Source organism: Choristoneura fumiferana, chromosome 26 (assembly GCF_025370935.1).
Source record: "Choristoneura fumiferana chromosome 26, NRCan_CFum_1, whole genome shotgun sequence".
NCBI classification, from domain to species: Eukaryota; Metazoa; Arthropoda; class Insecta; order Lepidoptera; family Tortricidae; genus Choristoneura; species Choristoneura fumiferana.
This window is the reverse complement of record NC_133497.1, coordinates 90,035-116,750: the sequence shown is the minus strand read 5'-3', so window position 1 is coordinate 116,750 and position 26,716 is coordinate 90,035. Positions and strand designations below refer to the sequence as shown.

The following is a 26,716-nucleotide window of genomic DNA, read 5'->3' as shown; positions in this document are numbered from 1 at the left end:
GGGTGTTTACCCAACACACTACATGTACCTTGTGTTTCATAATAATAATAATTTAGGTATGTCCCTGCGCCAGTTCTTGAAAATGGTCGTGCCACGCTCTATTGGATCGATCTGTCATCACGGACAGGACTATTGTAGCCAATAAGCCTGATATCGTGCTGACAGATCGATCAAACCGCCAGGCAGTGCTCGTTGATATCACCATCCCACATGACGAGAACCTCGTGAAGGCCGAGAAGGACAAACTCAGCAAGTACCTTGACTTGGCTCACGAGGTGACTGCTATGTGGGATGTTGACTCGACGATCATTGTCCCGATAGTCGTTTCGGCAAACGGTCTAATAGCGAAGAGTCTCGACCAACATCTCAAGAGACTCTCGCTAGATGGCTGGATCAAGGGCCAGATACAGAAGGCGGTACTTCTGGACACGGCACGCATCGTCCGGAGGTTCCTCACTCTGCGGCCCTGACCACCGGTAGCTTGGGCCCTACCCCGTTACCGGCGGCAAACTAGGTTAGGTTTTTATAATATTTTTATTTTGTATGTACTTTTCTGTATTTTACTTCTTATAACTATTATAAAAACCTAACCCTAAGAATAAAAAATAAATAAAGAGAATAATAATAATAAAGCCTTTTATTTCCAAATACTTACTTACAGGAGTTTCTCTACTTATTTTCCTTTATAATTATAATTAGCAAGTTGTTAGTATTGTTAGTAATTCCTTAGTTTATTTATTTGTGTTAGTACTAGTTTCCGTAGATTTGGACCCCTCTCTGGGTGTAGGCCTCCTCCAGCTTGTTCCAAGTCTCCCTATCTTCCGCTTTTTTCAGCCAGTCTCGTCCGGCTGACTCCACTATGTCATCTGTCCATCTTTTATAGGGTCTGCCAACTCTTCTTTTTCCAATGGGACCCTTCCATTTAGTTGTGAGTATTGTCCACCTTTTGTCCTTGTATCGAGCTAAGTGTCCCGCCCACCGCCATTTAAGTTTTAGAGTTTGAGTGAGTGCATCTTGTATTTTGGATTTGTCTCGTATGTCTTTGCTTCTAATTTTTTGTCTCCTGTTTATTTTCAGCATGCTTCTTTCCATGGCCCTTTGCGTAGTTCTAATATATGTGTAATACATATGTTAACATAATAAACCTTTTCTTACAGAGAAACTCAATTGTGTTTTGATTTACGGTGTCGTCCAAATCACTTCTAAAAATATCTTATATACATGATGTGGATGTACTCCATAAATAAATAAATAAATGCCCAAAGGTCTGCCTCGCTAGTCTCTGGACTTACCGATGATGTATGTGGTATAGACAAACTGGAAATATCTTGAGTCCTGCACAATCTCAGTTATTCCCTGGTCTGCCATTCTGCTGCTGAAATAAAAGAACATCATGCTATAAAGGGCACTTTTCTACTGATTAGAGTACAGTTCTCACGCCTAAATGTCAAGGAAAAACATTTGTAAATTAAATAACAGCTGCATTTTTAATGTAATTGCCTAATATTGTACCAAAACGAAAACTGCCTAACTTTTTAAAGCATAAGAGTGATCATTTAGTTCCATTTTTCAAATAAACAAGAAGCGATTTCGGTCAAAAAGATAGCCAATTTTTGATACGTACATACCTCAATTCTCAAACCACTGTGTTTGCAAAATGTCTATCAAATTAAACAAATTATACAGATGGATGCTAAAAACTCACTCTACTCTAATAATAACGAAGATTAGCTATCACAAATGCACTTCCGTTTGTAATATAATAAATATTGCGAAATAATTAGTTCCACTATTTAACACGGTTGTTTTTACGGATTTCAGAGTGATAACCACAAACTTCGGTAATGCAAAGCACTGTATTTCTTATTGTATTTAAATTAATGACTACTTACATAAATTTACTGTCGATTTCTAGAATATTTATTCACAATAAGCGATAGGTAAATAGATTTTTTTTTTTTTGATCAAATCGAGTGAATGACGTGACCAGTGTTGCCATGCCGTCTCGCAAACAAATAAGTCACTAGAGTCGAGCTTGAAAATCACTAGATTCGGATTCGGGTCTATTTATTTGCTAAAAGAAAAATAGCTAGAAATCACTAAAAGCTACTCTACACATTATACATTCAAACAATGACTTAAATATTTAATTGACATTGTGTTATTTAAAGAGTGATATAATGCATTTTTTTAATCTATTATATTACTTATTTAATATTTGCAATAGATTTATTTTAAACAAACAAATAAATTAATTAACAGAAATAAATAAAAAACAACTAAAACTAACTTACTCTAATCCTAAAAATCTATATTTACAAATATCACCCAATTAATCTATATGACTAAGTTTGTGTGGAAAAAAAGAAACGGGAGCGAAGCCGCCGGGCATCAGCTAGTTATATATAAAATACGGTAGTAGTAGTTATATATATAGTATATTATAGTACGGCATCAACTTAGAGCAACGCGGGCTTCCTATCGGAAGGGAGTAGCCTTAGCGGTAGATTATTAAAACAGTTCTGGCGTTTTTTTGCGGGGGAAATGTGCAAAACAAGTGCAGTTCCGCACACTTACATGCAAAAACAAAACTGCCAACTGACTGTAATGACACGTACGTAACACACATAAATAATCCAACAATACACTAATAATTCGTGTACAGATGACTCAAAACTCACACATTGACGTGTTGTTCATCGCGAGAAGTCGGATTTATCGCTTGACCGATGTACGATACGAAATTTGTACGGGAGAGCGGACTCGATGTTGGTAATGAATCGACAAATATTGTGATAAAATGTACGACTTTTTTGTTAAGTCATTAAATAGCAATAAAACGATAACAATTTTACTTTAAGTATGTGAAATGTAATGTAACACCATTCTTTTGCAAGCTTGATGTTCCAATTTTCTTTTTGCAGCAGAAAACTGAACCAATTCGGCATTTTTAGCACTGCAACGTTCACTCGATTCGGTTTAGTAAAGTCTAGTTTGAAATCGAAGCGCACCTTGTTTTATAAAATTCGTATGCCCAGTTGAGCTTGTACTTTGACAGAGAGAAACGCGGCGAAAGGCCGCGTTGCTCTAAGGGCATCAATTACAATATTATATTATGTTGTTCCGTAACATTTAATATATAATGACTGATCCACACGTTTGACAAACCTTGTCAAGCCGGCGGGCTCAGTGATATATTAGAGGAAAAACAATGTATTTTATTCTCACTCTAGCGTAATCCATCATAAATGAACTAATTATTTTATTCTTAAATCCTTTGATTTTTTAGTTTTATATAAAATACATATATATATTTTAAACAAAGTTCGGAAAAATTATGACACTTAAATTTTTATTTAAAGTGCGTTAATTGGCTCTTTTTAATGATTTATGACAATTATGACTTAAAGTTACCCTGACCGCTCTACTCATTTACATTTATTTATATTTCAATTGAGTAATGTGTAAATAACAAAATATTTGACATTAGGAGCTGTCTGCTAGTTTAGTTTGCTTAGTTAAAAAAATCCAATAAAGTGCTTATATACATATATATTATTTTCGATATGAACATAAAGAAAGATTAAAATTGTAAATTTATCATTCACTATAACTTTTTGCGACTGCCATCTATTGTAGCTTAAAATAACAAATAGGTAAAAAACCCATCAAGTAGCAAAATGTCAATATCAGACGATGTTGCTTGCTACATGCATTTCCTGCGCTTGAGGTATCCATTAACAGAGTTTTGCTGCCCGCTACTATGAATTCGGAAAATTGTTCGAAAACCTTCAATTTTCACTAAAAGGCACTAAATTTCTAGCGACCTAAGATTTCAGAAAATCGCTGTACTGTTATAAAAGTCACTAGATTAGCGACAAAATTACTAAAGTGGCAACACTGGCGTGACCTCTTGGCTGGCTTGTCACTGTGACACTGTCGCGTCGCTGTCATGTAGAGGTGGGTAAATCCGGATCTGAAGATTCAAAAGAGTCAGATCCTCAAGCGGATCCGAATCCCTTAATGACTCCTTTCAAATCTTATTGACTCCGGAGTTACTAACTCCGACTGGATCGAGCGGCTCGCCTCGCTCGTGATCGCCGTCACGCTCACTCACACTGACTCGCTCCGTCCGCCGGCTTTCGCTCTCGCTCGGCTCGGATCGGATCGGCAGGGCTACTATGAAACTCGAAGTTCGTATCGTACCGTCCCTCTCGCTCTCGTATTAAATAGTATAAGTGTCAGAGGGACCGCACGACACGAACTTCGATTGTGGAGTTTCGTAGTAGCCCTGCGGATCGGATCTTGGACTTGGATCTTATTATCTATGTTTGGTTGGTCGGTTCGGTTCGGTTCGGTTCGTAGTAGCCCTGCGGATCGGATCTTGGACTTGGATCTTATTATCTATGTTTGGTTGGTTGGTTCGGTTCGGTACTCGGACTTGGACTAATGAACGAATCTTCCTCTCTCTCACGAATCTGTACTTCAGTTCAGTCAGCGGGTGGGGCACCGCAGTACCGTACCGACACCGACCGACCGAACCGAGCCGGGCGGATCGGCCATAGATAAATTAATAATCGCTCAAAAGAACCGGAGTCAATAAAGGAGTCGGATTCAATAAGCGGATTCGGTACCGACACCGGAGCTGGATCTAGTGAGTCAGATCACTTCGCGGAGTTGAGATTACCCATGTCTACTGTCATGTCAGTCTAGTTAATGACGTTTTTACTGAGTCCAAATCACACGTTTACACCTATATATTTTTTTATTTTTTTTAAAGAAACAACAACAACACCTATATTAAATTAAATTCGTCAATATCAATAATAACATGTCTTGAATGACTTTCAACTTATCATAACAATCTATTAATGTTAATAAAAAAGTTGAAAAAGACTACTTCAGTTAATTTTCAAAAACCCTAAACCTTTTTAACATCAATTTGTACCAGCACTACATGCAGTGCACAACAGTTAACACAGTACGATTCGGACCAGATTTTCCCAAACACCAATCGCGACACGGCTCATCATGTTTAATTTTCAGAAACGATTCGAATTTGATTGGTTAAAATCGTTAAAATAGTATAAAAGAAAAGACTATCAAATCAAAGTCAACCATCGGCAAGTTTCAAAAGCACAAGCAACGAAAAAACTGTCAACAAACAAAATCAAACTAACACAACCAAGGAATTTGTAAACTTATACTTAAAGTTACTTTAAATTAAAATTAACAAATCGGTTTACAATGATTGGAATACCTAGATTGTAGGATTGTAGCTTTCGACAAGTAGATTAGATACCATAGTTTACTGCCGTAGCATGTGGGACTCCGGCGTAAAAGTGAAAGAAGAGGCATGGGAGGGTGTGAGTGCGGCGGCCGAGAGGGAGGGGCTGTATGCGGACCACGAGGTCAAGCAGGAGTTATTGGTGGGCCCCGAGGTGCTGCAACCACAAGATGTCGCTTTTAGATTAGGACGTGAGCAACTAAGCACTTTATCATGTTTCCATCGTCTAGTTATCATTGTGTAGTACATCTTACTACTAAATATAGCTCTCTTTAAGACTTAATTGCCTCGTGAGGTTCTTGTCTTGATTTGCGCCATGCAGCGTTTGAAGGTAGAAGGTCCAATGTGGAGTTGTGCATAGGGTTGCCAATTTTTCATAACTGCTAGGAATCAATTCGGGACGATTTCTCTTTCAATGCGCAAACTCGTAAATAACCTATGCAACACTGCACACTGATAGATAGATAATATGTGGCTGATTGGTGATTTGAAAATCATAAGTACCTAGCGAGAGACATGCAATGTGTTTTCTAAAACATATCCCCCTGACCTCAACTCAAACCTTTGAGTATTTCCAATTTGGGAAATTGATATATATTTTTTTATACTTTAAACAGTATTTTTAATAGGGTGCAAATGCTTGTTTTGTTTGGTCCATTTTCATTTGTGCAAAAAATACCATACGGTATTACGTTACAAGGAAGAAAAAGTTTTTTGAAGCAGATATTTTTTGTTAAAATCATACCTAAGTTAGTTTAGAACATTTGATTGGTATTGTGTAAGTAATCAAATTTGTAATTTGTTTGTTTCAGCTAAATTTGAGGTGACTGTTGTGAAAGAAGAGTTGAGTGATGAAGAACTGGCTGGTACGGGCAACGGTGCTAACAGTGAAGAAAGCTATTCTGATGAGAGATGCCAATTAGCCAAGGATGGTAATGGTAAAGAACAGCTCTTGTTTAGGCCTTGTACTGTCCATCTAGAACGAATACTATTGGATAAGGAACAACATTCTGGCAAGAATGTAGCTACACTCAAAACAAAGTGCCCCAAATTAAAAGAAAATGATGCTCATATTGCCAACTCTGAAAATATTTATGAAATACTGACCAAAAAAATTAACATCTGCAGTAAGAAAGGAACATTCATATGTGACTTTTGTGGCTTATCGTTCATGCTCAGAATGAAAATAGTAAGTCATCTACGATCATGTTCTAGAAAAGCTTTAAAGCTACACAAACTAACCGTACCACTCTCTTGTAAAATATGCAACAAGAAGTTTAAAGCAAGGTCTAATTTAACCTTACATGAACAAATTCACTCCGGAATGAAGCCGTACAACTGTGAAATTTGCGGTAAACAGTACTTCCAAAGTTCACATTTGTATAGACACAAACGAACTCATGCTTCTCGGCCTCGTAAAGTAGAAACATATACCTGTGACACTTGTAGCAAGAAATACAGGACAAAGTATGACTTGGTGATCCATATGCGAGTGCACACTGGTCAAATGCCTTACGTTTGTCAGTGTTGCGGTAAGCGATTCAACAAGAAGTCCACATTGATCAACCATGAAATGATTCATGGAGAGAAAAGACCTTATGCCTGTGGAGTTTGCAACAAAAGGTTTGCAGTGAAGTGGAATTTGACTAAACACCAACGGGGACATACGAATGAGACTCCGTACTCCTGTGATGTTTGCGATAAGAGGTTTATGCATAGTTACTCTCTGACCAAGCATAAGCGGAGCTGGAAACATACTTTGAAGAGTGAACTACAAGCTGGTGGCAGTTTAAAGAAAGGTGGTTTGAAAGCTAGGAATAAATAAATGTTGATTATCAAAACAAAATTGTGTTGTAGAAGAAAAGAAAGCTATATGAATGTTCATGAATACATTGTATTGTTTGTTTTTGATTTCTCCTTCAATTTAACCTTCAAAATAGCTTTTTGAATTTTTTAAAGAAAGTTATAGAAAGTTGATAGAAATCCACTCAAAAGAATCGACTACACGCTACTCAAAAAAAAAAAAACGCTTAACGTACCGAAAATCGAACTTGGATGGAATTTTGGAAGTTTTTTCAAAAAAAGCTGGATCGTTTTTTAAAATACTGATTTTTAGTGATAAAAAAACGATTGATACTGTTTGATGTAACATCAAGCGTTACTACCATTGTCTCAAACAGCTTTGACGCCAGAAAAAAAAACGAAACGCCAAACTAACGTCACTTTCTTGTTATAAGAGGACGCGCCGCTTTTTTTCGGTCACGTATTTATGAAGAAAGTTTAGTTGTTTTACTTATGAAAAGTGCAGTGGGTAATGGCGGCGAAGTATTACATCTACGCGCGCGGGAGATGGTGCGAGGTGGATACACGGAACGGGCGCGTGGAGGGTTTTAAGGAACGCGCGCGCTTTCTGTTCTTCAGGGGAGGCAAGCTAGAGTTGGCGAGTACTGCGAAGGTCCTGCGGGGGCTGAGGGCTCTGTCTGGTGGTAACCCGGGCCCTGTGCGCGACGGGCCGCCCCTGCCGCGGCGGAAACGACGGCATCGCAGGAGGTAATGTTTGCACTTTTTTTGACTGTCTACGCGGCAAAGTTTGTTGTACCGTTTGGGATTCTTGACCAGTTACTTTGAGTATGAAAAGGCTTGTATTGTTTGGATTAAGATTGTAAAACGCGAATTTATTTTTGTTACAATTTTTTACTTAAAAAGGAATGTTTTAGTTAAAAAAAAAATTATCACTATCCAAGCTTTTGGTTGGTGTATGTATAGCAAAAAGGGTCACATAAATACAATGACTTCATCGTCAGAGGCAGAAACAGCAAGCACTTTCAGGGTGTAGAATTATTTGTTTTTGATGTTTTGTTGACAATACATTTTTTTTAGCAACGGAATCTCGCAGAATGCATCAAAATAAGTGTCCAAAATAACTTTTGTAATGTACAACTGAAACATGGATCACAGAAAAAACCCAGAAAAAAAAAACAAAATAAAAAAATACAAAGTCTCCAAAAAACCGATCATCAAATAACTTTTCTCTAAAAGCAATAATTACAGTTATATTGTGGTCCACCACTTCACCTTTTTCAATGTTCCTTTTGTATAAAGCGAGACTTAGAAAAAAAACACCGTTTTCACCATCCATTGATTAGTGTTAACTGACGGTTCAATGATTGATGCCGTCTCTACTTGTTTTGCTTGAATAGACGGAGACAGCATCACATTTAACGGTCAGTTACCTCCTCCAGTAAGAAGTAGTGCGTCCCTGACAGACTTTCAAAGACATTGTAAGGCCTGGTTACTTGGTGTGCAGAATGGGGAGGAATGTGGAAAATGATTTTCCGCTTTTCTTTTGACTCAATAACTCAATTTTGATGTGATGTCTTCATGTAAAAAATCACCAAAGTATGTAAAAACAAATGTGCATGTGTATTGATGGTATTTATTAGGGTTATAATTTATGGGGGTGACTGAAAAACAGCGTCTGTTAGCCAAGGGACTTTGATCTGCAAGGTGCAGGCATAAGCTGAGTCGCTTTCCCTTTTGATAGTTTGATTGTACTTATTATTTGTTATGTACCTATGCAGAATTTTTAAACAAACTATTAAATAAATACTTTTATTTATTACCGTTATTAACACTAATCAATGGATGGTCAAACAGCCCCTTAGCACAATAAAGACTCAGTTTAAGTTTGAGTTTCTTTTTGAACGATATCTTTACTTCACTTGCAAGACATTAGCCAGGTTATGGACTAAAATATTGTATGTTATGGTAATGTGGGATGTATGTATGTCAAGTAAAAAAAATTTAGGCAACCCGGTGGGAATTGAGTTGTAACAACACCATGCAACTGCTTCCCACACTTAAATTTTTTTGCCGGTTTGTGCAAGTTTCCTCATAATATTTTATTTACGTTCCGGACACATCCCAACAAACAATTTCTTACACATGATGAGAGTTAAACCGTCACCTCTGTGTGAGAGTTGCCGGAAGGTAGATGACTTGTCCATTTGTTGTTGGAATGTGCTCGGTACTCAGACTCGAGGAGAAGGGTACTTGGGGTTTGGGGCCCCATGCACAATGGCCAGGTCAATTGTTGGCTCTCAGAGCCAACATCTGACAAGCCATTTGCATTTACCATTTTTTTAATTTTAATTTAATTTGTCCCTTGCGTAGGAAACATGAGCGAGCACCCATGAGACTGACATGATCACCTGAAGTGTTCAAGCCTCAAAAAAAAAGAGAAAAAAAAAAAATTATCACTGTAAAGCATGATATAAATATTAAATGTAATTTCACACAAATTCTAAAAACCCGAGGTGCTGGTTTGAATCCCTAACCCTCTGCTAAGGCCAACTCTGATGCTCCACAGCTTTATATTTAACAATTGAATTTCGGGGATTTTACAAAATTCCCTTGGAATTCCTAAAATTTATACCCATCATGATCTTCATTGAGGTTGTGTTAAAAACAACTGTCCAAAATTCAAAATTCAAAGCCAGCAGTTGAATTTTCAAGATTTTATCCCTGCCTCTGTGAATATCAGGATGTCCTTGCGTTATTCCAAAGTTCCAGCTATGTACATGCCAAATTTACTGACTATAAGCCCAGCGGTTGTTATTTCGAGATTTTATCCCCAACCTATGGGAAAATTGAGATAAAAGTATTCTATGTTTTTAATCCAGATTATAAACTACTTGCCAAATTTCATCAAATCCACCTAGCCATTTCAGCCTGAAGAAGTAAACAAACATTACTCACTCACACACAAACTTTCACATTTATAATATTAGTAAGATTAGTAGGATTAGTAGGATAAAAATAAATACTTAACAGAGCCTTTTATTCAAAAGTCAAAGTCAAAATATCTTTATTCAATTTAGGCTATAACAAGCACTTATGAATGTCAAAAAAAAAATCTACCACCGGTTCGGAAAACCTCTGCTGAGAAGAATCCGGCAAGAAACTCAACGAGGTATATAATATATATATATATTTCAAACTTTCATACAATATTTGCCTTAAAAGACTGCTTAGTTTTAGATTTAGAATGTCTCATTGCTCGGTGTGCCTTACGGCATAGGCCTCCCCCTATGCTTTCCACTGCCTTCTATCTGCTTCATTTACCCTGGTAATAAATGAACTGCACTAACCTGCGAAGAATTCAATGGGTGCGTGTGAAGTTCCCATCCGCACTGGGCCCGAGTGGGAACTATGGCCCAAGCCCTCTTGTTCTGAGAGGAGGCCTCTGCCCAGCAGTGGGACGCATATAGGCTGGGATGGATGGAATTGCTGAACTGATATAAATTAAATGTATTATTTAAACAGTATGGCTGTAATGAATATTTATATTTATATCATATTTATATTTATGTCATATTTATATTTATGACATATTTATATTTATGTCATATTTCGTCAGTAATTAAAAGCAATCTTCGATCTTAAAATTTAGCCTTGAATATAAATCTTCAATTTTAAAGGTGGTGACGATTTGCACATTTACAAATGTAGGAATTGGTAATCCATACTAATATTTTAAATGCGAAAGTGTGTGTTTGTATGTTTGTCCGTCTTTCACGTCCAAATGGAGCAATGGATCGACGTGATTTTTGGCATAGAGATAGTTTATGGGCCAGAGAGTGACATAGGCTACGTTTTATCCTGGAAAAACCGAATTCCACGCGGGCGAAATCGCGGGCAAAAGCTAGTAACTTAATAAGTAAATATGTGCTAATGCGAATACATATATTTGAGGAACAGCATTTAAGCGTCATCTATTGTGCATCTGCTGTGCATTATTACTTTTACTACTTACTATAAAAACTATAGTGAACTAGCTATTGGCTTCACTTGTGTGAACCAAAAGGTTGACACAAATTTAATTTACTAAATGTTACTTTTGCATGGGAACTTGTAATAATTATATTGCACTCTTTATTTCTGTTATAAGATCTATTCTTCTCACTGCCTTTATGAAATTTAATCATGCCCTCATGGAATAGTGAACAGTGTACTATTAAACAGGATACTATAGTGATTTAGTGAACATTGTACTAGTAAAGTTTACTGGTGAAAATACTAGTGAACACTGTACTAGAGAAAACTGTGCTGATGAAGATGAACACTGAAGAAAGAAAGAAAGAAAAAACATTTTCATACCTCTCCTTCAGAAAAGTAACTTTTCCTCCCTGGCGAGAGGGAGCAAAGTGCATTTTTTCTGTTCAAGGCTTTTCTAAGTGTTTTATTGCAAATGCCATTTTTTGAAGTTGATAATTGTAAAGCCACGCCATTTTCTATGCTGGTTGTTCTTTGATAATATTTAGTTTTTTTTTTTTCAAGTTTCTTAATGCTAGGTGTGAAAAGTTGTACGAGCTAATCGGGAGCAACATTATTTTCACCTGGGGCGTTAACACTTGAATCCCGATTCTATTGTAGAATCCTTCGCTACATTCTGGATTCAATGTACGCCCTCGCCGTAAATACACCATTTTGCTCCCTTGTGACACAAATAACTATTATTGCTAATAAAAAAAACACGTATTAATGAGAAGGTACATGCTCAGCTATGACTATGAGGCAAAAGGTTCAGGCTCACCATGTGCGGTGCGGACTATGCTTCACCGCTGATTTTCAGCCTGCACAATGCACATCTACACAGCATACAGACATTACACAAGACACTATACCTTCTTACATAGTTAAAACTGTACTAGTAACACTATACTATATGCATATGAAACACAGCGTTGCGGCTTGCCGTAACACTATGCTGAGTGGGGTTCACTTTATACTATTCAATGTTATTTTTATTTTTTCCATCTAATGTATTTTTATGTGTGTTGAATATGTGTAGTATCTCTCTCTCTCTCTCTCATATTTACTAGTAAAAATTTTACTAATAAGCAGTGTACTAGTAAACATATATACTATACTCGAGAAAACTGTATTATCGAAAACTGTACTAGTGAAATCTGTACTAATGGACAGTGTACCAATGAACACTGCTTAGTGAAAAATGTGTCAGTGAACACTATACTAGTGAAAACTGTATTAGTAAACTGAACACTGTACTACTAGAGAAAGAAGTTAACATTGTTAATTTTGATTAAATTATTGAAAACAAAAACGTTTCATTCATGTACACATGCAAAGAATAGTATATTCTGGGTGTATCCTGGCCGAGTCAAAAGCTGAATATTTGGCGAAAACATTCGATCGGCGTGTGCTGCTAGTGTCTCTCTAAGTTATTGTTTCTCGCTCGTCTATTATCGCATAAAATATTATAAATATGAAAGTCAATCTGCCAGTTCGTCCAAAAAAATATGACAAAAAGTGAAGTTAGTAATAATACACTTTAATTGTAATTAAAACAACATTAATTACGCTTAGAATTGAGTCGTACTCCCCCCTCCGCCTTAATCACCTCCCTAATGTGTTTGTTAGTTATACTAGGTTACACTGCCATTCAGTTAAGTGACAATTGTGCGCGTCAGACAACTGTATTTCTTGAGAACCCTAAGGCTGACCCTTTATATGTAAGTACATGGTACAGTGGGGGTAGGAAAACCTTCATCAGTTATTAAATTGATTCCTTTACAAAGTCATAGACTCTTAGTACGTTTTGAAACCAAAGTACTAAGTAGACAAGTGCATATCAAATTATACTTACTTGACATGATAACAACGATCAAAATAGTAGGTACCTCTAACATAATATATCTAGTTTCATATCAATACAAAACCTTTTTTACCCGACTGCCCGAAGGAGGGTTATTAATAAATGGGGCAATGAATGTGTGTGTTGAGAAAGTTTTGTCTTTCGGAAACCTTTGTCCTCCCTTTTTTCCGAACAAAACGGGACTACGCAACACGTGGCATGCTCGATATTTTACCCAACTGCCCCAAGGAGGGTAATGTTTTTCGAGCTTATGTATGTATGTATGTATGTGGGAATGTAGGTCAATTTATTTGGTCCTCGCTGCAGCCTAAATGGCTAGACGGATTTTAACATATGAGGTATCATTGGATTCGTCATAACTGTCGGAGTGACATAGGCTATATAATATTTCAATATGGCGTCTGCGAAAGAAATATGGCGGAGGAATGAAAAAATATATTTTGTGTTGTAACAATATGGGTATCAAATGAAAGCTAATAATTAGCCCATTCTAAATATATATGGTTATAATACTTTCAATTTACCGTTTTCACATAAAAAACCCGACTGCCAAAAGGTCTACAACTCTATTAAGTAGCTAATTTAAAGGTTAACAGTCGGGACCCATTTAAATCGTGACCCTCAAAAACTCTTAGAAATGGGTCCCGACAGTTGAACTTTAAATTAGCTACTTAATAGAGTTCTAGACCACTAGACTTATTTTCTTCCTTTTAGTTTTGGCAGTCTACAGTGGCGCCAACTGGTGAGCGCGAAAACGGTAGCCCTAATTACTGATCGTTAATTGACGTCACTGAGTATGGTCATTAAGTAAAGATCTGCAGGTCGTTATCTGACGCAGTTAAACACAAAACTACCAGACGGCAGATGTTAGTTAAACATTAATGTTTTTTTTCTTTTTAATGTAATCATGATGAAATTGAATATTAACTTGTTGTGCATTGTTTTAGGTTTATCATAAAAACTTTTTTTTCACTTCTCATGCTCGTAAAGTTCGTGTTTATGCTCGGTCTAGGTGGCATAAAATTACTTTTTATGCTCTAGTGCATAAAGTAAAATCTTCGTCTAAGACAATGTAATTATGTGTAAACAGCCAAAAACGAAATTGTTTCTACATATTTTTTTAATTTATATAAAACTAAAAATCAATGAAATCAATCAATATAGATCAATAAGTAAAAAAAATATAATTATATAGTAATGCATGAGTAATAGTAAGTGAACAATTGTTCCCACTGTTGCTATTTCATTTCCTCGCCATCGAAGTGAAAAGCAGAGTGTAAAACTCGAGCGTTAAACCCCATATCCACCCTCGCCGTAGTCTATCCACCCTCGCCGTACCGGCTCGGGTGGCTATATGAACGCCTCGGGTAAAATGGCTCCTTTTATGCTCTTGTTGTACAATCTACTATTTTTCTACCTTCAAAGCAAAGTAATTGTTTTAGTTTATTGATATGGACCTCCGCGAAGTAACGCCTGATTCGATGATTTATTAATTTGTGATTATTTGTTTAGGTCCCGACGCGACCGCGACTCGCGCGCCCGCCACCACGGCTGCTGTCTCCACAGCAGGTAAAGTAGTTCTACTTATATTATAAATGCGAAAGTGTGTGTGTGTGTGTGTGTGTGTGTGTGTTTGTTACTCCTTCACGCTAAAACGGCTGGACGCATTTGGATGAAATGTGGTACGTAGATAGCTGGACGTCTGGAATAGCACATAGGTTACTTTTCATCCCGATATTCCCACGGGATAGGGATAAAATCTCGAAATAACAACCGCTGGGCTTCGAGTCATGAAATTTGGTATGTATGTGGGTAGCTGGACGTCTGGAATATGTATGTTTATTCCAATATTCCCGCGGGATAGGGATAAAATTTTGAAATTTCTTAAGGTTTCGAGTCATGATTTTTTGTATTATTGCAGATGTGACGTGAACGCCAACGATTACAGAGACAAGCTGGTCCTTCCCTCTCTGCCCGCCCCTCCCCTTCCCCCCGCCCCGGTCTCGCCCCGCAAACGACGAATAATATACAGCGATGAGTCACCCCAGACACGTTTAGACAAGTCTCCCGTCAAAAAGACATTGCAAAAACAGACCCACAATGAACAGGTCAACGAGAATGTTGAATCCAGCAGTGAGGAAGTAACCCAGCGTCCTACACGCAGCACTGCCTCCAGAGTAAGAAAAGATAAAATAGAAGACGCAGACTCGAGTAAATTGCGAAAGATTCAGAAACAAAACCATAAAATACTAGTCGAAAAGAGTGTTGAATTGAGCAGTGAAGAAGAAATCAAGCGTCCGTCGCGCAACACTGCCTCCAAAATTAGAAACGATAATAAAATAGAAAATAGAGACTACAGTAAATTGCAAAAGTTGCAGAAACAGAAACTTGATAAACTGATCATAGACAGCGCTGAATCGACCACTGAAGAAGAAACTAAACGTCCAACTCGCAACACCGCCTCCAAAGTTAGAAAAGATAATAAAGTAGAAAATAGAGATTCTAGTGAAGAGCAAGTGAGGTCACCTAGAAAACTTAAGAACAAACAGGTCCCAAACAAGGATCACAAGCAGAAATCTAAAAAGGCAACTAATAATAATGTTAGTAAGAGGGGTGGGGCACGGCTGCTAGTGGGAGTCAGTGAAACAGAAGAATCTGATAAGCAGAGTAACTGCTCTGAGCTAGCTAAAGAACTGGTGATCGATGAAGATGATGTCATCCTGCTGAGGAGATACCTCGCTAAAAGGGGGATCGGAGATCTAGACAGATTCGACAACGACGAAGAATATAAGAAAAGGGTGTTCTACAGGTTGAATCCTCTAGTGACCATAGAGAGATGCAAGCCGTTAGAGAACCTGCTGCTGCAGAAGATGTCTCTTAAAGAGTTTGCCAGGAATTTAGGGCTCCGCAGCGTGGCTGAGGTGACGCCAGAGAAGAGATACCGGATGCGTCTCAGCACCAAACTAGCCAGGGCTGCGGACTCTGAAACGGATAAAGAGAATATTGTCCAACCAAAGAGGCGAAAACTATGGAACAATGATAAGGAACACTTTACTAGCATTACATCGCGTTCAAGTGGAATCAAGCCGCGTAATATACCTAAGCCAGCTCTGAATGAAGACAGCTCGAAGGACACGACTGACTCCGACACAGAATTCAAAAGGAAGGTCAGAGAACAGTTCGCAAGAAAGTCGAAACAACGGGCGAGCGCCGCAGAACGGGATAAAGAAACTACAAGCAGTATTGTGACAGAGAAAGAGCAGAGGACGACTCGGTCTTCTATCAGAGGTCCGGGACCTCTTAAAGAGCAGAACAAATCCACTGAAAATAAGGAAGGTAATGCAGTACAAGCTGCTAGCTCAGAAGATGTTAGAAGAACTAGGTCCTCTGATAGAGTTAGAGTCCCGGTGAGAGCACTTAAAGAGCAAAATAAAGGGAGTGATTCTAGTGATAGTCCGTTTGTGACGTCAAAAAAAGGAAGCTCTCCAAAGAAAGCTGCGAAAGAGACAGAGCGGAATGCGGGAAAAGCTAATTTGAAGAAGACCAAGAAAGGCAAAGTTGAAGAAGGAAAGGTCGATGAAAGAGTTGAGAAGATGAAGTCGGCCGTTGTCAGAAGCATGACGGCGCAGCCTGTGAAAATTAGAGCGTGAGTAATATGTTTTAGTGTTTTAAATAACTTGAAAAGAAGGAATTATTCGATTTATTGTCTTTCGGTACAAATGAAAAGTCATCCACATAAATTGACTATTTTGAATTCATGCCAAAATAAATAGGTATTAAATAGTATTAATGAACTAAAATAATTTCTTTGCTCTTCTGCGACCTTATGATAGCTAAGTTTATGCAAGATACACGTGTTCATGCAGTTCCTCCACCTCCACACTGTAAGGACACACACAAATCACATAAACCCATCTATCACCACCAGCACAATACAGATGCGTTTCGAACACAACCAGAGCTCATCTTCTGCGCAACACAACCATACACCATCATGTTGAGTCTAACATCTGGTAGTCTATAGCTATCATAAGGTCGCGGATAGCAAAGAAATGATTTTTGTTCATTGATATGGACCTTCGCAAAGTAACGCCTGATTAAATTAATTATTTGAAGCATTCCGTTTTTGCCATTGTGGCTATGGAACCCTAAAAAAAGTCATCATCTTCATCAACCCATAGCAGTCCACTGCTGGACATAGGCCTCCCCCAAAGAGCGCTGCGCCCTGTCCTCGGCTAGACGCATCCAGCTTCTACCAGCAGCTTTCCGCAGATCGTCACTCCACCTGGCTGGAGGGCGTCCCACACATATGTTTGCCAAGACGCGGTCTCCACTCAACAACTCGTTAACTCCAGCGGCAGTCGGTTCTTCGACAGATATGACCAGCCCACTGCCACTTCAACTTCCTAATTCTCTGAGAAAAAATAACTATTAAATACTCAAAATACTACAAACGGGACTTACCACGCTAAAACACACGAGTAATATTTACCTCGACGTTTCGACCACATTACAGCTTAATAGCTGAGAGGGTCAAGGAACATATTGCAGCTGTTAAAAATCGCCCAGTGAATAAGTCAGCCATAGCCGATTATTTATTGGGGTCAGGACCAGACCACTGGATTGAGCTTCACAATCCTAAAATCCTCTCCACGGAACGTCATTTCTACTCAAGAATGGTACGTGAAGCGATTGAAATAAAAAACTGGGTTTTTTTTTTTTCGACTGGATGGCAAACGAGCAAGTGGGTCTCCTGATGGTAAGAGATCACCACCGCCCATAGACAACTGCAACACCAGGGTATTGCAGATGCGTTGCCAACCTAGAGGCCTAAGATGGAATACCTCAAGTGCCAGTTATTTCGCCGGCTGTCTTACTCTCCACGCCGAAACACAACAGTGCAAGCACTGCTGCTTCACGACAGGATTAGCGAGCAAGATGGTGGTAGCAATCCGGGCGGACCTTGCACAAGGATATAAGCTTATATTGGATATAAGCTTTCGTCTTCATGGAATCCTGTTATAAATAAGTGTCGGCGTCGGGATGAATGTTCGGAGGGACGATCGGACGTTGTTAGTGTTGTGTGTCGGTGTGATGGGGTGACTAATAAAAGTGACCAAGTGCGGGTAGTTCGAAGGACTCGCGCTGCTAGGCAGACTTGACACTCAACACTTCAGTCTACTCGTGACCACGGCAACTGTAATGTGGTCGACACGTCGAGGTAAATATTACTCGTGTGTTTTAGCGTGATAAGTCCCGTTTGTGGTATTTTGACTATGAGTGAAAATCACGAAAGTTTAAAACATTAATTATTAAATAATACAAAATAATAGTAGATTGTTCAACAAGGGACTAAAACATGCCATAATGACACGAGATATTTAGCCACCCGAGCAGAGCGAGGGTGGCTATAGTTCGAGTACGTGGCATTATGGTTGTCTAGTCTCGCGTTAAACACTCTTCTTTTCACTTTGAATGCGAGGAAAAACAATGTTCTGTTCAAAATTACAATGTTATTTTTAAAAACGTACGCTCGACTAATGGACAGGCAAAAAAAATTGTTTCGCGGTATTTTCTTTTCTTTTATTTGTTTGAAGTGGTGCTTTAAATGCTTGCATATTTAGCGAACAGTTTCAAAATTGAAAACTATTTAAAAACTAATTGGACTATGCATAAAAAAATGAATTAATCCTTAATATAATGGAATAGATTCATATTCTTAATCATGAATTGTGTTTCACGAAATTAAATAGTTTTTTTTTAAATATTTTTGCACAGTTGCCATTTTGAGGTTATTTTCACGCCCTAAAAATCCTCTGTTCACAACCACCTGTTTAGGGGCTTCCAACTTAATTTAAAAAAAAACTTTAATCCCTAGAGAATAAAAAGGAGCTTTAGTCCCGATACGCAGAGACTAAAGTAACATTGTAAGAGCATGAGAAGCGAAAAAAAATTTACTATTACCAATTAACTTGTGTAGGTCGAGCGTACCGCCGGGGCGCGAGTACACCAGTCTGGAGGACCACGCCATCGTGGCCTGGGTGTCGACGGGGGACCGCGAGCGGAGGGTCAACGGGAACGCGCTCTGGCGGGAACTGCAGGCCGACTACAAGCGGATCACTGGCCAGGGTGAGTGGTACACGAGGGCGGTTCCGCAGTGAACGGCTCAGTAACTAGAGACAGGCCGAACATGGGTTAAAAAAATTTTTTTTTTACCGACCTGAATATTCGCCATAATTAATACCTTTTTTTTTATTCTACTGGATGGCAACTGAGCAAGTGGGTCTCCTGATGGTAAGAGATGCGTTGCCAACCTAGAGGCCAAGATGGGATACCTCAAGTGCCAGTAATTTCACCGGCTGTCTTACTCTCCACGCCGAAACACAACAGTGCAAGCACTGCTGCTTCACGGCAGGATTAGCGAGCAAGATGGTGGTAGCAATCCGGGCGGACCTTGCACAAGGTCCTACCACCTGCAAAACCTAACCTAACCTAAGTAGAAACTAAAAATGTGATTTATTTTTTGTTGAAATGTAATTTAATCATGCAACTCTTGATTAAAACACAACAAGAGCGTGCCGGACACGCCCAAGATAGGGTTCCGTAGCCATTACGAAAAAAAAACAAGTAATATTATGTGCGTTATAACACAATTAAAACACTTACTACAGTCTTAAAATCTATTACCTGAAAAAGAGCGTATCTTCACGGCACTTTTGTTGAGAAGCGCAGTTTTTCGGCAATAACTCAAAAACGGTATATCCGATCATGTTGAAAGCAATTTTCGTTGAAAGTATTTATTAAGCGTTACCTTTCCATATTTTTGCATATTTTTTGGACAAACGGTTTACAAGATAGAGGGGGGGGGACACAATTTTTGCTACTACTACTACGATTATTTCCGGAAATCTTCACTTACCTAATGAAAAAAGTTTTAGAGAAACCTTACTATCTTTTCAAAAGAGCTGTCGAACTATGTGCCACACGTTGATCTGTTAAAAAAAAAAACAATTTTTGTTACGTGTATATGGAGTGCCCCCCTATAAATATTTATTTTTGTAATTTAACTACAAAACTAAATAGCGGCTTTGACAAGACATCTGTACTCCAAATTTCATTGATATACATCTTGTAATTTTCGAGTAAAATGCCTGTGACATACGGACGGACGGACAGACAGACAGACGGACTTGACGAAATTATAAGGGTTCCGTTTTCGCCATTTTGGCTCCGCAACCCTAAAAACTTGCTTTATTTCTCACAATAAAGACCTGATTGATTATTTTAACGTATACCGCCTTCCTAAGCCAGAAGGTGCTATCTAAAAAAAAAACACTTATGAGTAGGTAATTAATACCCCTGAGTTTTTCGAAATTCATGTGCGGAATGACATTTGAAATTTACCACGAGCTTTGCGGTGAAGGAAAACATCGTGAGGAAACCTGCACAAACCTGCAAAGCGATTCAATGGTGCGTACGAAGTTCCCAATCCGCAGTGGGCCCGCGTGGGAACTATGGCCCAAGCCCTCTTGTTCTGAGAGGAGGCCTGTGCCCAGCAGTGGGACGTGTATAGGCTGGGATGATGATGATGATGATGAATTAATACTATTGTGTAGCTTAAAACATTCTGCATCACATGGTACAAATGATAGAAAAGTATTTTTTTTTTGAGATATCGCCTTTCGGCTTAGGGCAGTATAAAAGTATGTGAAGTTAAATAAATTGTAGGTGGGAACTATACGGCGGCATACAAATTATTCTGTGTCATTCACAGGGCCACTTTAGTAACCTTTAGGGTCTTTTTAGGCTTCCGGAGCCAAAATGGCAAAAAAGGAACCCTTATAGTTTCGCCATGTCTGTCTGTCTGCCTCTGTCCGTCGTCCGCGGCTTTGCTCAGGGACTATCAATGCTAGAAAGCTCTAATGTTGCATGGATATATATGTAAACTATGCCGACAAAATGGTACAATAAAAGACAAAAAAAATTTTTTTTTACGGTACCTCCCATAGACGTAAAGTGGGGGTGATTTTTTTTTCTCACCCAACCCTATAGTGTGGGATATCGTTGGATAGGTCTTTTAAAACCATTAGGGGTTTGCTAAAACGATTTTTCGATTCAGCGATTTGTTTGCGAAATATTCAACTTTAAAGTGCAAATTTTCATTAAAATCGAGCGTCCCCCCCCCCCCTCTAAAATCTAAACCGGTGGGTGGAAAAATTTGAAAAAAATCAGGATGGTAGTAAGTATATCAAACTTTCAAGGAAACTATAACGGCTAAGTTTGCTTGAGAATTATTAGTAGTTTTACTCTTAAATAGCAGCCTAAGGTATAAAATATACCTAAACTAGGAAGATTCCGTATAAAATACGAAATCCTTAGAAAGATATTAGTTATTTTTTTCGTAATGGCTACGGAACCCTATTTCGGGCGTGTCCGACACGCTCTTGGCCGGTTTTCCGTGTTAGTGACCATTGTCGTAATTGTACAGATCGTTCGTGGCACTCGCTCCGCAACCGCTACCTCCGCTACGTGCTGCCGTCCCTGGGGCGCCTCGCGCTGCCCCCGCAACAGGTCAGCCGCCTGCGGGCCGCCGCCGCCGCCGGTCAGTACACTACACACTACACACTACACAGAGAGGGACAGACACACACACACACACACAGACAGACACACAGACAGACAGACACACAGACACACACACACACACACACACACACACCCAGACAGACAGACAGGTAGTCGTACAGACAGAAGGACAGACAGAAGAACAGGCAGACGGACAGACAGAGAGAAGGACAGACAGAAGAACAGGCAGACGGACAGACAGATAGAAGGACAGACAGACGGACAGACAGACGGGCAGACACAGACAGACAGATAGTCGGACAGACAGATAGAGAGAAGGACAGGCATTAGTCTGTTCATATTTATTAATTTCTGAGTAATTGGTTGTCTGGAAGAGATCGCTTTTTAGCGATAAGATCGCCTATTGTCTACCTGTCTACGAAACGGAACCCTTATTCAATAAAACATTTGGGAAACGTTGTACAACGGAATGAATATTACGCCAAACAAAACATTCATTCTACTAACCGAAAGTTGGCATTTTGAAAAGTGACTTTATAACAAACAGGCCAAACGTACAGTTGGTAACTGTGAGGTTGGGTAATAAAACTAAACATTTTAATAAGTTGGCGATGATCGGCGAAATGAAATTATGCGAAAAGTCGGTTGGGAAGTAATATTCGGCGAAACAATTCTCTGCGAAAAAATTAGAGAACCGTTTTCAATGAACCAATAGAAACGCTTCATTTACTTATCCTCGCACAGCACAGCTCTGGTGGAAACAGCTGAGCGGCGCGAAGCCGGGTAAATGAAGTGTTTCTATTGGTTGGTTTTTTGGAGTCTATTTTGTATTTTTATTTCAACTCCAAATTTTTACTTTTCGGATATGGTTTCACGGGGTACCCGTAAAAGTAACAAAATTGGAGTTGAAATAAAAAATACAAAAAGACTCCAAAAAACAATCATAATTTGATTGCTTAGTAGCGACATCTCTTGTCTGGGTGAGCGGTTGATTCCGAAAGAGTGTGACGGTCTTTCGACGCAACATAGATGTCGCTAGTGCTGCTGCTTAAGTAGCATAGTAGAAATAAGCAACCTGAGATATGTATGCATAGGAAAAATTCGTGTCTAGATTCCTGTCCAGCGTGTTGTAGGGGCACGCAGCACGGATTGCTCAGGACCTGGGTTCGATTCCCAGTGGTGGTCTTTTTTCTGGTTTTTCTGTGCATCCATGTCTCAGTTTGTATTTTCGATAGCGTTTCTATTGGTCCATGAAGAGAAGAACAGATCCTCGCACATCTTTGTTGGAAACGGTGACTCATTTTCTTTTCTCAACAAGCTTCAGCAAACTTCAATAAGCAAGTTGAGAAAGCAAGACAAACTTGTCCGACAAGTTCGGTGGAAAATAGTAGATTGCACAACAAGAGCATAAAACGAGCCATTTTACCCAAGACGGTCATAAAGCCACCCTAGCCGGTTCGGCGAGGGTGGATAGACACGTCGAGGTAAAATGGATTTAATGCTCGAGTTTTACACTCTGCTTTTCACTTCAATGGCGAGGAAATGAAATAGCAACAGTGAAAACAATTGTTCACTCACTACGTTAATTTTATTTTTCATGCATTACTATATAGTTATATATTTTTTAGTTTTAGTGATTTATTTTGATTGATTTGATATTGATTTTTAGTTTTATATAAATAAAAAATGTATTAAAAAAAGTATAAAAAAACTTCTCTGTTTGTGGCTGTTGACACGTAATTACCTTGGTCTTAGACGAAGATTTTATTTTATGCACTAGTGCATAAAAAAGTCATTTTATGTCGCCTAGATCCAGCATAAATACCAACTTTACGAGCATGAGAAGTGAAAACATTATTGAAATAGATCTGCATTTTGTATTGTCCGTAGGGCAACTAAAGACCGGCGGGCCCCCGCGCCGCAACTCCATCTACGGCGCGCCCGTCGTGCGGTCCGCGTCCGCCCGCGCGCGCGACCGCCCGAACAAACCCCCGGCCCCGAAACGCCCGGCTGATGAACCCCCGCCGGACAAGCACACGCCGCCCAAGGCTACAGGTCAGTTTGAAGACACGGATGCTAACGATATAGGGAACTTTGCTTCACTCTTTGACATTTCATCGCGCCGCGCGACCCCCGGCTGAGGAACCCCCGGCTGATGAACCCCCGCCGGACAAGCACACGCCGCCCAAGGCTACAGGTCAGTTTGAAGACACGGATGCTAACGATAAAGGGAACTTTGCTTCACTCTTTGACATTTCATCGCGCCGCGCGACCCCCGGCTGAGGAACCCCCGGCTGATGAACCCCCGCCGGACAAGCACTAGCCGCCCGAGGCTACAGGTTCGTTTGAGGGCAGGAAGGAACTAATAATAATATGTAATAAATTATTTTAATATAGTACTGTATTATTCTTGCACAATCAATAATGACCTACTGTATTTCGATATGGGGTGGAGTGGGGCATCAAAAACCAAATTTCTGGAGGTCGAGAGGGGCAGAGGTGCCTACTCAAAACTATGTTTTTTTTAATATTTTTTCTCAAAAATGTCCGTAAAAGTTGACATTATTCTTTACATATCAGAAGGTGAAGTGCATAGTTTATGGTCAGCGAAAAATTAAAAAGTTAAAAAGATTGCAGGCGCGCTAGCTCGACAATAATGAATTAGCGCGCCTGCAATCAGTCACAATTTTTTTTAAAGTTAAAAAGGTAATGGAAATGATGGCACAAGTCGTATACAGCCAAGTCTAATGGCGGTATCAGATATTTTGTTGGAACTTCGGACTTTTCTATTGGGTCTGAAATAGCTTGTGGTGTTTTCGGTGAAAAATACACCTGCAGTTTATTTTTAATGTAAAAAGGTGGGAAAGCATAAGAAAAATAATTGGAATAAAATTAAATGTTACGATATATTTTGAGAAAAAGTTTAGTCTATTTCAGAATTATTCATCATTTTTGAGAAAAGCTTTTTATTAGTCTCGGCTGGAATAGCAATTGCTGGCTTCGTATTAGTAATACTCATACTCAGCCAGCAATTGCCTACTTCCAGGCCACGACAATAATCTACTATTAGATACCCAACAACTGAGCTGTAAAAATGCTGTAAGCTTTTAAATATGCGGAAACATTATATTGCAGCGGCAATACGGTATTTGACTATTTTGTATATGTTTTATAAATTAAAACTACACAATGCCTGTTATCGAATAGAAAAACAATTTTCAAGCTACCTTTACAAATAACAAAGTTATAAAGGTTTGAAATTCAAGATTAGACAGAGAAAGACATACTGGCATGTGACGTCACACGCCAGTACCGCCATACTTGCTGCATAGAGAAAAGCGTTTGAGAAAGAGACAGGTATATAGATTTTTCAAAAAATCACTATAAATCCAATTTTCAACCGATTTAAATTTTCTCTTCGCTAAACACTATCTGTATATCTATACTTTCATAATAATATTAAGATATGGCAAAATCAGGAGTTGTCAAATACCGTATTCTGAAACTTCACAGTTCCTTAACGTTTAAACATCAGACTGTTGTGACATTGACTTTGAAACATTCTGTTCCAGGTCGGTCCCTCGGCGCGCGACTCCGTCCGCGTCGCCGTCCTACTCGGCGATCACGCGCAAGTTCGCGCGCACGCGCGCCGCCACCTCCCTCACTTCCTCCCCCCTCACCCTCAGCACCAAGAGGAGGAAGTGACCACAACTAAACATTCAACCCGTCCTAGGTGTAATCATTTCTTGCTAATCCAAACGATACAACGAACAATACGGAATATTACGCAAAGCTCTGCGCAGGGGGCGACACTAGCGCAAACCCTCATGTCAACGTCAGTTCTCTTTATATTTTGTCGCCATGACGGATCATGACCAATAGTAGTTTGTACAACAAGAGCATAAGATGAGTCATTTTACCCGAGACGTTCATATCCACCCGAGCCGGTGTGGCGAGGGTGGACAGACACGTCGAGGGGAAAATGGGTTGCAACATTATTTTGATTGATTTTTAGTTTTATATAAATTAAAAATTATTAAATACTTTTTTTGTTTGTGGCTGTTGACACCTGATTGCCTTGGTGTTAGACGAAGATTTGATTTTGTGCACTAGACTCTAGTGCATAAAGTCAAATCTTCAAATTTAAATACTGGCTGTAGTATAGCCAATACCGGCGTAGTCGTACACAATGAGGGCTATCGCGTATGAATTCGCCGCTAGAGGCGCTAGTGTAGGCGTAAGGTCTCCGAAATGTCGAATGTCACTGTTTTTGGGTGAGCTACGCGGGTTTATTTATAATTAGAATAATTTTGTGAATATTTTGCATTACCTGAAATTAACTATGGCAATAGTAGATTATTGTCGTGGCCTGGAAGTAGGCAATTGCTGGCTGAGTATGAGTATTAAACGGACGAGCTTGCGAGTCCGTTTAACTAATACGAAGCCAGCAATTGCTATTCCAGCCGAGACTAATATAAAGCTTTTCTCAAAAATGGTGAATAATTCTGAAATAGAATAAACTTTTTCTCAAAATATATTGTAAATTTAATTTATTCCAATATTTTTCTTATGCTTTCCCGCCTTTTTTCATTAAAAAATAAACTGCAGGTGTATTTTTCCACCGAAAACACCACAAGCTATTTCAGACCCAATAGAAAAAGTTCGTTGTTCCAACAAAATATCTGATACCGGCCATTAGACTTGCTGTATGTATACGACTTGTGCCAATATTGCCATGGCCTTTTTAACTTTAAAAAAAATGTGACTGATTGCAGGCGCACTAATTCATTATTGTCGAGCTAGCGCGCCTGCAATCGTTTTAACTTTTTAATTTTTCGCTGACCATAAAACTATGCAGGTTCACCTTCTGATATGTAAAGAATAATGTCAACTTTTACGGTCATTTTTGAGAAAAATATGCATTACAAGCAATGAATGTTTGTGTTTTGAGACAGTTTTGTCTTTCGGAAACCTTTGTCCTCCCTTTTTTCCGAACAAAACGGGACTACGCAACACTGTGGTTGCTCGATATTTTCATGCTACGGTTTTAAGGTGTATTAAATATGATTTTAATCTAAACTTTGTTTTCACGCCCGTAATAACAGACTTTGAAAGCCATGCTTAAAAACCTCACGCAACAGTGCGCCATCTAGTGAGACAAAAAA

At 39.0% G+C, this 26,716-nt stretch overlaps 3 protein-coding genes across 6 annotated transcripts in view; 2 read left to right on the top strand and 1 right to left on the bottom strand.

Annotated features, from left to right (window-relative positions):
• Positions 1–2,001, bottom strand: part of LOC141442949 (uncharacterized) — a 42,169-nt gene extending 40,168 nt beyond the window's left edge. The window contains exons 1-2 of one of the 4 annotated variants that reach the window (XM_074108150.1): positions 1,893–2,001; positions 1,293–1,375 (exon numbers count right to left, since the gene is read on the bottom strand). In XM_074108150.1, the coding sequence (XP_073964251.1) occupies positions 1,293–1,368 (76 nt within the window). In that variant the 5' untranslated portion in view covers positions 1,369–1,375; positions 1,893–2,001. Of the gene's footprint in view, positions 1–1,292; positions 1,376–1,628; positions 1,861–1,892 lie in introns of those variants that run through there. The other 3 variants (XM_074108154.1, XM_074108155.1, XM_074108157.1) reach the window with 3 other exon arrangements.
• Positions 2,002–5,049: 3,048 nt separating this feature from the next.
• Positions 5,050–7,193, top strand: LOC141442945 (uncharacterized). The gene is made up of 2 exons (XM_074108142.1): positions 5,050–5,478; positions 6,100–7,193. The coding sequence occupies exons 1-2, from the start codon at positions 5,322–5,324 to the stop codon at positions 7,110–7,112; spliced, it is 1,170 nt and encodes a 389-aa protein (XP_073964243.1). The 5' UTR covers positions 5,050–5,321; the 3' UTR covers positions 7,113–7,193.
• Positions 7,194–7,514: 321 nt separating this feature from the next.
• Positions 7,515–25,256, top strand: LOC141443082 (uncharacterized). The gene is made up of 8 exons (XM_074108293.1): positions 7,515–7,837; positions 14,478–14,534; positions 14,887–16,611; positions 18,946–19,094; positions 21,454–21,567; positions 23,442–23,606; positions 24,687–24,696; positions 25,124–25,256. The coding sequence occupies exons 1-8, from the start codon at positions 7,602–7,604 to the stop codon at positions 25,254–25,256; spliced, it is 2,589 nt and encodes an 862-aa protein (XP_073964394.1). The 5' UTR covers positions 7,515–7,601.
• Positions 25,257–26,716: the final 1,460 nt, after the last annotated feature.

What these genes read in the sequence shown, in the direction of transcription:
- LOC141442945 (XM_074108142.1), top strand. Translation starts at nt 5,322, where the DNA reads ATGTGGGACTCCGGCGTAAAAGTGAAAGAAGAGGCATGGGAGGGTGTG. An exon ending in TGTCGCTTTTAGATTAGGAC is followed by an intron (nt 5,479 to 6,099) that starts GTGAGCAACTAA and finishes TGTTTGTTTCAG; the next exon opens with CTAAATTTGAGGTGACTGTT.
- LOC141443082 (XM_074108293.1), top strand. Translation starts at nt 7,602, where the DNA reads ATGGCGGCGAAGTATTACATCTACGCGCGCGGGAGATGGTGCGAGGTG. An exon ending in GGCTGCTGTCTCCACAGCAG is followed by an intron (nt 14,535 to 14,886) that starts GTAAAGTAGTTC and finishes GTATTATTGCAG; the next exon opens with ATGTGACGTGAACGCCAACG. An exon ending in CAGCCTGTGAAAATTAGAGC is followed by an intron (nt 16,612 to 18,945) that starts GTGAGTAATATG and finishes TAACTTGTGTAG; the next exon opens with GTCGAGCGTACCGCCGGGGC.